This window comes from Tenrec ecaudatus, chromosome 2 (assembly GCF_050624435.1).
Source record: "Tenrec ecaudatus isolate mTenEca1 chromosome 2, mTenEca1.hap1, whole genome shotgun sequence".
NCBI lineage: Eukaryota > Metazoa > Chordata > Mammalia > Afrosoricida > Tenrecidae > Tenrec > Tenrec ecaudatus.
Genome location: NC_134531.1, coordinates 49187015 through 49196465, shown reverse-complemented (window position 1 = coordinate 49196465; position 9451 = coordinate 49187015). Strand labels below are relative to the sequence as shown.

The following is a 9451-nucleotide window of genomic DNA, read 5'->3' as shown; positions in this document are numbered from 1 at the left end:
ACTGTTCTAACCTGTCCTACAGGGTTGCTGTGCACTGACTTGATGGCAGTGAGTTTGATTTGGAGTTTTTCTGGGCTCTCCTGATAACATGTTTAAAGCACATCGTCTGGCTATCCTTGTTTCTAAGGAGCATTCTGGTTGTGGTCCGCCAATGGTTAAAAAAACATATTTAAGGAGATAATATTTTTCTTTCTAGATGATTTGAAGATAAACTAGACATTTTGGCCTCTCTCAACCAGTCAATATATTTAGCACAGACAAAATATTTTAATCCATGGACATTATTCTAGTTTTGTCAATTGTCTTAATAACACTACTTCTATTTCCCCTTGGGTACTAGATCCAGTCTAGTGTCAGGTAGTGCATTTTGCTGCCTAGTTTGAGAATTGTTTTAAGAATTATTTTTGCCACACTCCAGGAGCTAGTCCCTATAATAAACATTGTAACCTTGGTTCATATCTGATGAAAATTGGACTTCTAATAGAATTTTCCACCGAGTTGCTTTATTTTGCAATTCCTGATGATTAGGATGCACTCTATACCAATTAACAGTAGCTACTAACAACTGTTTCTATTAAGTATGTTATACACATAAGTGAATTAAGCTTGCTTGGGTCATAGTTGAAATAACAATAGCCTAATGATATTACCCTTAATTTTAAGTCTAAAAGAGACTGTTTTTTGGGGGAGGTACTAATTAGCCTAATGAAGTATTACTGGAATAACCGAAAACCCCAAAAAGGAAAATGAGATACTGTCTGATTTTTAAAAAGGAATGATCAATTGCTAACAAATATGAAAGAGTTATAAAATAATTTGGATGTGTAAAAGGCAAGCGTGGGTTTAATCACTCCTCTTTGCCAAGACACACATCGGTGCCATTGACAATCACTCTGATTGTCGATGGCAGCTTTAAAGAGTCTCTCCTATCCCAGGACCAATAACAATCATTTCCAGGAAGGGCTGTGAAACCCTATCTGCCCAGCTCTTCCCTTTTCAGAGCCCATCTCCAGTGGCAAGCCAGTAGCTCCTCTGCACTGGCAGAGCTGAGATGCCATTTTTCTGTGGTTAATGGTAGCCTGCTTTCTGTACTGCCCTTTCTTCTCTCTCTCTCTCTCAAGCTGGAAGGGTAACAAAACCTTTCAGGGACTAATCATTAAATGATGCTTACTAAAGAGACTTTTCCTCCCCACCAAGCTTTTTATTTGCTGAGCTCAATCGAGAGTCAATGTTTTCTGATAAAACATTTTTAATAATGACCCATGAGAGGGTTTTCACAAAAGGGAGACTTTTGAAAAACAATTGGGTTGTTGACTGACTTTCAATGTGTTGGTAGTATGGACTGTTGATTGTTTTGTAAGTTTCACAGCCCTGGTACTCACTTGTTAAAAATACTTTGGCTTTTGAGTATGTAGCACACAATGAATTGGAAATGTGTGTTGATGAGCTAGTGTCCTACAGAGGGATAAGCGATTGCCTCAAATTGCAATTGGGAGACTCTAATCTTGTGATTTGACCCCATGTCAATGGCAAAATATTTACCATCTCTGTGGATTAATGGACCTCGTGGGAATTTCATCAACATGGACACCATTGTAGAAATTTACCCAGTCCCAGAACATCAGCATTGTAAAGTATATTTCTATGGTCAAATATTCTGCTTTCTAGAATGTCCTTCATAAGGGTCACTTGCCAGTTCTCATTTTCCCTTGTGATGGCCTGGTTGTTAAAGCCCCAAGACTCACAGAGGCAGTTCTACCCTGTCCTATAGGATGGACAGGGCCGTGAGAGATTTCCTTGAGGGGCCCTGGATGTGTAGTGAATTAAATGTTGGGTGCTAACAAGGCTGGTGGAAGGTAGGACAGTCTACTTTCAAGATTTAAGTCTCACAAACCCAAAGGAACAGTTGTAATCTGTACTAGGTCCTTGAGTCAGAAACAACTCTATGGCAGTAGTTGGGTTTGGATTCACTGCATTCAGAAAATAGGATAAAGGGACCACAGCTAAAATGGGTAGTGTCTTTAAAGGGTTTACAGGGTGGAACCCATGGCCACCATCTGCTCCCTTCTGTTACTGACGCTTAGGCTGTCACTCCTAAAAGGCATTCCTTGCTGGACCTTAGATTCCTTGATCTTTCTAAGATTCATAATTAACCTCAATTTGGTTGGAACTTCTACCACCCTGACCACTTAATTTCACTGCAGTCTTTCTCAACAAACATATGAGGCTGGTTTTGTTGTTGTTGTTTGTTTCAAAGCCTGAACAATTTGTTTTCACATCATCAAGAGTTGAGACCATTGGCTTTTAAATTTTTTTTTATTTTTTCACTCATCATTTATTTACAAATACACATTATAACTTTTATATACATTGCACATTTACATGGTAGAAAAGTACAAAACTATATATTTAAATGAATTTATATTTAACTTGCCATGTTTGAAAATATAAAATTGCATCAGAAAAAAGTATTATGAAAAGCAAGAAACTTGAACTGATAAAGCTTTGATATAACTTTTAGTGACACGTGGATTGTAAAAGAACTAATTTAAAAGGTACAGCAGGCTAGCTTTTGCAGGAAACACCTAGTCAAGTTTGACTTTGAGAATAATGCTTTCTTTCTGCCGTCTCCAGACACCCACATCACTCAATTTCTGTGGAGCTGCAACATCTGAAAAGCACATCATTAGGATTCTAACACTACCATCATCCATCCTCGCTCACAAATGTCTTCCTCAGAAGAAGAGAACTGAATTAGGAGTTTCCTTAAAGCTGCGTCCACTATTCCTTGGGTTTGAGTCAGTTATAATGCCTTTTGGTCAGTCAAGATTCCTTGTAAACAAAACCCGAGGGATCATGTAACCATGTATGTACAGAACAGGCAGCAGAGAATCCAATAAATAAACATGACAGCAACTGACATGCAAGTTTGTTAAAGTGGAAAAGTCTAACAACAGTGAAATGAGGGGGACAGATGAGTGAGTGAATAGTAAGGAATGGATTTTAAATAGTTTACAAGGAAAAAAAAAGCTTTTACTTTACAAGCAAGAGACCTCACAATAAATAACTGCTCTTCCTTTCACGAATAAATTTCTTCTAAAACAAGGTGTACAGTCAACCAGACATTTTATGTATAAATTATAAAACATGACACAGTATAAATAAATGTCTACACGTCTCAACTACAGGCCTCATCCAGTAGACCTCACAATGACCGCCTCTCCATGTCCAATGAGTAACAAGGTGGCCTGGGAGAGAGCTGCAGGACAAAGGTCCTTTAGGTATCGTTTTTTCCCCCCAAATAAATAAGCGTACACTTATTTACAGTATGGACAATAGATTTTCTTCTTTTTTTGTTGGTTTGTTTTTGTTTGTTTGTTTGTGCCTGAAGGCTCTCTCTATCAACACTGAACATTGGTGGAGGGTTTACCACTCTAGAATGGAAGATATAGGAAAGCTGTAGTCCTGGTCTTCATCTTCCTCCTCTTCCTCGGTGTCTTCGGAAATGGCTAGATGGGGGAATACAGGGGGAGCTGTTGTTTAAACACGGACAACAACAGCGCAGAAGCAGCTCAGTGTACGTTTTCAAAGCCCTCTGATACAGCCATATTACAGCGTTGCATTTTTATGTGACTTGCAGTGAGATGCTCTTTTTTTTTTTGGCATCTGCTGTTACGCAATACTTTTAAAAATTAAAAAACAAAAACCAAAAAACCAAAAAACAACCACCATAATCTATGAAGTCAAAAACTGCAGAAAGTTCTGAAGAATCAATGGCTCAGGTTTTACGGGCAGATTCCTGAAATCAGATAAAAAGCGCTCTTGTGTTCTAGGTCATAACCGCTTTGGGTCCTTAATTCAGCGTTAGTAGAGGCAACTGCGAGCGGCAGCAGCGGCGGCGGGTGATAATACAAAGCCGCCTTTAGAAAAGAAAGAAACAACAGCGACGACGATGACGACGAAGACTCTGGAAGCGGTTAGTTTAGATTCAAGTGTTACTCAAGCAAAAAAGCAAAGCATATTACTGAAGCGACAAGAAATTAGAGCACACTACTGGCACTAGGTTTTTAGAGGCAACCCCGCTGCTGATCACTGAACTAGTCCTACAAGCCAGGAAACATTCCAGGAAATTTTTCCGTGGATCACTGGATTGCTGGTGCAATGGAGCAGCTACCTAACTTACACAGACACGGGCTTACGTGGGAGGTTTGCGTGCTTTGTAAGTCTCCATTCCCTAGTGGCTTGCCCGGGAAAGCCTGAAATTGCAGCAAGGTTAAAAATCGCACTTACAGTTGCAAGAGCCGGAGTGCTTAACTTCCAGCAGCACACCTGAGGAGCAGGCCGCCTCCTTCATGGCACACTCGCTGGCGTACGTGGCGTTGTCACTGGCACAGACAGGCTCGTCGGACTTACTCTCCGGACACAGCTCGTCACAGAGCGAACACCGGCCGCGGCCCACTTTGAAGTCCCATAAACATTTTTTTCCACCAGCGCAGCGGATATCTTCACAGGACTTTGCTTCTAGGATATAATGTATCTGTGATGAGTCAAAGTTGTTTCTCAAGTCCTGCCTTTCTCCACTTTACTCCTCCACCAGTAAATATATCGGGTATCTGGGAGTCCTTAGGAATACCCATAAGAGACTACCCATAAGAGACGTTAGCCCAGCCCACATGCCACCCCTCCCAAAAGAAAAAAGCTGGATAAATTGAAACTCATGCCCCCCCCCCACACATACCCAAACCCCTCACTTTCTTACGAAGGACATGAGAACACAGATAGAGTAATTTGGGGTTCAGGATTTCACACTATGTTTGAGTTAAACATGTATCACATGTATCTGATCATTTCCCACTAAGTGGGATTTGAAAAAGAAAACGTTCTATCAATTATTGGAATCTGATAGCAGATTCCAGGAACTGTGAAGGAACCGCCCTCCCGCCACCCCAGCCTTTTAGCAGTCTAACCCTTAAAAAAAAAATTCCAAAAGAGAAAAAAAGCAAAAATATGGAGTGGATTCTAAGTCTTTGAGACAGAAAATAGCTTTCTGCTTCCTGCTGGTATCTGAAAGCACATATCTATGCCAGCACTTTCAGAAGACAGTGCTTTCCACTAGGGCTGGTGTGGTCAAGACAGTTTATTCAACTGGAGAGTTTCTCTCTCTGGTGAAATCATGTGTTTAGGGAGGCAAATTGGCTTTTATTGATTGGCCAGTCCTGCAGCTATAACACAAGAACCAGCTCTAAGGCTGGTGCCTCTCTTTTCCTTCCTCAATCCAGAATACCTACTGATACACTTTCCCTCGTAGGCTAATCCAATCGATCTGCCCAGCAGGCAGGTAGCCTTCCTCAGGTGACAGGCGCTGGAGTAGGTCACACCATCATTCCCACAAATATACTGTTCAGAGGAGGTGGGCTCTGGGCAAATGCGATTGCACGTCACACAGTAGGCGTTATTGGTCTGGTCCACCACACACGTGGAGCTGCCTGGACAGGAAACATCCCGACAGGTCTCTGGTAGGAAAAATAAAAAGACAGACAGACACATGAATAGATAACTTCTGGTGGCATAGTGGTTACCCATTAGGTTAACCACAAGGTCAGCAGTTCAAAACCAATAGCCCCGCCAGGGGAGAATGATGGGTTTTTCTATCTCATAGAGTTAGTCTCAGAAACTCACAGGGACCATTCTACTCTGTCCTATGGGGTCACTTTGAGTCAAAATGAACTCAATGGCAGTGAGGTTGTTATTTCTCCCCTGGTCCACAGGGAGTGAACATCTAACATGATCATGAAAGTCATGATCTCAGAGCATTCAGCGTTGACAAGTTCCTTTGGGAACCCTGTGGCTGCGAGTCCACTCCTCTGGGTTGGGCCCTCCTCCTTTCTTCAAGAATTTTAAGAATTCAGCACTGGGCCCCTGTATTTGGAATCGATATTTCTCTGATGATAACGAGGTCCTTAATACGCATGCTCCCCACCGCGGGGGTGGGGGGGTGGGGGGGCGCTCCAGGGATCTACTTGAGGTTAGTGCTGGCGCTGGTGGGTGGCCTCAAGCCGCTGGGACTTACTTTTACATTTGCCTTGGTACTGGACTTCCAGTTCCGGCTGCTCTTTACATCTGGCCTTGAGGAGCGCACATTCGCTGCGGTAGGTTTTCCCGTCCAGGCCACAGACCGGGCCTTTCCAGGTGATGTTGGAGCAGTCTGGGGCGCAGACGCAGCGGGGTTTGTTCTTCTTGTTCATTCGGCATTTCTTCCCAGGTCCACAGTCCACATTTTCACACGTTTCTACGGTTGGAAAGAGGCATGGATTAGAACCAGGGCCAGGCGGTGTGCAGGGCTCCCTGACTTGCGTTAGCACGTGGGAGCCCAGGCTCTGGGAGCACGAGGTGGGAGGGAAGGAAGACTGGGCAACAGGGGGCAACAGGGGGCTGAGCCCCGGTAACCACAGCTTCCTCACACTTGGCTGAAGGGCCCGGGCCCCCGTAGACGCTATTTTGCCGGCAGCATCTAATAGAGCAGATTCGACCCGAATGGCTTTCCGGAGCTTGTGGGGGTGGGGAGGCGCAGAGGTGAAGGGGGTACCTCACAAACAAAGCTTCCCCAGTCCCAACCCTTAGAGCCAAAGGGTGAGGAAAGCGGGCAGGACGCCCTCTACTGAAGGCCTCAGGTTGGGGAGGAAGAGTCCCACCTTTACACGGGATGCAGTTGGGAGCGCCCCCGTTGAAAATCATCCACTTGAAGAGAGTGTTGTCATTCACGTCCTCCTCTGTCCACGAGGTGCTCAGGCGGCCGGTGCTGCAGCACTCCTCCTTGCTCAGCTCCGTCTTATACAGGACTTGGCAGCGGCCGTTTTTCGCCTGGCGGAGCCAGCAATTCCCAGCTGCCAAGAGACCGGGGTGGGGACGTGGGTGAGTCCCGGCGGGGGAGGGGAGGGAGGGAGGCGGCGAGGGCAGGAGAAACAGACCGAGAGGGATGGGGAGTGGGCGAGTGTGGAGGAAGGGGTGAACGAGAGCGTGCGAGACAGCGGGGTGGGGGGTGGGAGAGCAGAAAATAAATCGGAGGCGGTGGGGGTCGGGAAGAAGGGGTGGGGGCTCTGCAGCGAGAGAGCAGTGGGAGGTGGGCGAGGGGGAGGGAGGGCGAGAAGCCTGAGCGCCCGAGCCGTATCAATGTCAGTTCCCCGTGACCCAGACACAACACGTGCGGCTTGCATTGACTTTTACTAGACTGTTTACTTTTATTCGTCCCATTTCATAACCTGCAGCGACTCGAAGAGCAGATTAAAGAACCTGACAAAAACAGGATGCGACGGGTGTTTTTACATGTTGGTTTCATGTAGGCGGTATGGGTATTATTTGTGACAGGGGTTCAGAAAGTGGGAGAACCTGAGAGACAGAGACAGCCCCATGCAGGAAGAGATTAAGCAAAAGGCACTTGTGAAAAATGAAAGCAAAAAAAAAAAAGAAAGCAACCGGGCCCAGCCGGGAGCTGCCCCGCGCGGCCTCCGGGAGCCGCCCGCCCGACGGACGGGTTTGCCATCGGCTAGCTTGGGAGGACGCCCTGCGGCCACCGCGATCTTTCGAAATCCGCCAGGGCTGCGTCCCCAGGCGCCCCGGTCTCCAGCAGCTAGGCAGCGCCTAGTCGCGCAAGGCGGGCCGCCGTGGAGACGGGGAGAGGCAGTGCCCAGAGGGCCCATTCTCACCCACTCTAAAGGGTAACCTGAAAGCAGGTGAAGTCGTGGAGTGGGTCAAAAGAGCGAGCCGCTGCCCACGATTTCACGGCCACGGGGACGTATCTCACACCTACAAAGAAATCTTAGCGTGCACTTTCTCTCCCTCCTCCCGACCCCCCCTGGTTACGGTTCGGGTTTGGGTTAGGAAAAGCTCTCCCGAAATCACCAATGGCTTTCCCAATAATCGGACCGCAAGGTGTTATTAATGAGCTCTAATTATTGGAAAGAAACGGCCCCCCAACGAATGGAAATAAAGCAATGGAATGTTAGAAGGCACACGTTAGAAACGTGCTCTCAATTCCTCTCAGAATGGGAGTCAGTTGTGGGATCCTCACTGTTCTACAGAAAGTTAAGTCAAAGGAACCGGAGGCAAAGAAGAAGAACACATTGTAAAATGTGTGTCCAACACTCCACATTGGGAGTTTGAGCCTTTTTTAAATGTCTGTGTATCTGTTTGTGGGACGCCTGTCAGGGGCAGGGGTTGGAAGAAGCATCCACTAGGCAGAAAGCGACTTCCCTCTAAAATTTCAGCACCCACATTTCCAAGTTTGGGCAAAGTTTCTGAAACCACGTCCCCCCCCAGCCACCTAAGAAAACTCAGTATCTGCCCCTCTCCAATCACTTTGTTTTTTAAAGTCCCCAAGAGATGTGGGCAGGAGAAATGAAAAGATTGCAAATGCGTCCCCTGAAGCCTCCAGGCGAAGGATGCTGATCCCCCCCCACTCCAGAGCCCAACCGGGGAGAGAGCATCTGAAATCGTGATGGCAGAACGTGGAGTATCTAACCCTAACTACGGAGAGCGCCTCCAACTCACTCCCTTGGCCCCCTTTGGGAGGATAACCCAAGTCCAGGCTCCGCTCCCAGCCCCGAAGTGTCATCGCCTCCAGGCTCCCCGCTCCTCTCCATCCTGGAGTCTGAAAGTTGGTCCAACACCTTCGGAGCGCCGCGTTGCTCGCCAGCCCCGACAGAAAAGTCCCAGCCCGCGCCCGCCGCCGCCGAGACCCGGCGCATCGCCGCGGCTTACCCTGGGCGCTGCGGTCCTCCATGAACTGGCAGAGCAGCAGCAGCAGGAGGCAGAGCCCGCCGGGCGGGTGCCTCGGACGGCCCATCCTGGGGGCAGGCGCGGGGCGCGGGGCGCGGCGGCGCGGGCAGCGGGCGCGGCGGCGGGTGGCCCGGGCGAGCGGCGCGCGTCGCAGAGGCGAGCGGCGGAGGGCGCAGCGATCCCGGCGCAGCCCCGCGCTCGCCGCCGGCCGCCCGCGCGATTCAATGGACGTCAGAAGCCGGGCGCAGCCGCGCTTTAAATCGAGCCGGGGGTCTCGGAGGTTTGCGGTGGGCGGTCTCCCAGGGCGTGCGGCTGTGGGAGGGCGGCCGCGAGCGAGGGTGTGCGCGGCTCCTGGGGGGCGGGGAGCTTTGAAAAGTTCAGTGTGAATCAGGTGACATTTCCCACCTTCTGGAAACCCTTCCCTATTATCTGCTGGAGGTGCCCGCAGTCCCAGCGGCGGGAGGAGACTCGCCGAGTTCTTATTTGCGGCGGAGCGGGAGGGAAGGGGGAGGCGACCGGGGCGGGGGCTGGGGGCGACGCGTCGGGGGTGGGGAGCCGGGAAGAACACCCACTTCAAGCCCTGCACGCCGCCGTTCGCAGGCAGCGCCGGCGCGCCCAGGGTGGCGGGTGTGTGTGTGTGTGTGTGTGTGTGTGTGTGTGTGCGCGCGCGCGCGCA

The 9451-nt window shown here is 48.6% G+C and overlaps 1 protein-coding gene and 1 pseudogene across 3 annotated transcripts; one reads left to right on the top strand and one right to left on the bottom strand.

The window, feature by feature from the left end:
* Window positions 1–2297: 2297 nt before the first annotated feature.
* Window positions 2298–9253, bottom strand: FST (follistatin). 3 transcript variants are annotated; one of them, XM_075541028.1, is made up of 6 exons: window positions 8758–9251; window positions 6693–6884; window positions 6071–6289; window positions 5289–5513; window positions 4291–4518; window positions 2298–3509 (listed from the first exon to the last, which is right to left on the bottom strand). In XM_075541028.1, exons 1-6 carry the CDS (start codon window positions 8840–8842, stop codon window positions 3427–3429), a joined length of 1032 nt encoding a protein of 343 aa, XP_075397143.1. In that variant the 5' UTR covers window positions 8843–9251; the 3' UTR covers window positions 2298–3426. The 3 variants fall into 3 exon arrangements, with proteins under 3 accessions (XP_075397143.1, XP_075397142.1, XP_075397144.1); XM_075541027.1 differs by having other exon boundaries at window positions 4291–4521; window positions 8758–9246; XM_075541029.1 differs by lacking the exon at window positions 2298–3509 and adding an exon at window positions 3516–3799 and having other exon boundaries at window positions 4291–4521; window positions 8758–9253.
* LOC142439975 (ribosomal biogenesis protein LAS1L-like) overlaps window positions 9000–9451 on the top strand; it is a 48374-nt pseudogene continuing 47922 nt past the window's right edge.

Coding starts and splice junctions, on each gene's coding strand:
- FST (XM_075541027.1), bottom strand. CDS start 8,842: ATGGGCCGTCCGAGGCACCCGCCCGGCGGGCTCTGCCTCCTGCTGCTG. Junction 6,290..6,692: donor CAACTGCATCCCGTGTAAAG/GTGGGACTCTTC, acceptor TTCCAACCGTAG/AAACGTGTGAAAATGTGGAC. Junction 5,514..6,070: donor GTACCAAGGCAAATGTAAAA/GTAAGTCCCAGC, acceptor TTTTCCTACCAG/AGACCTGTCGGGATGTTTCC.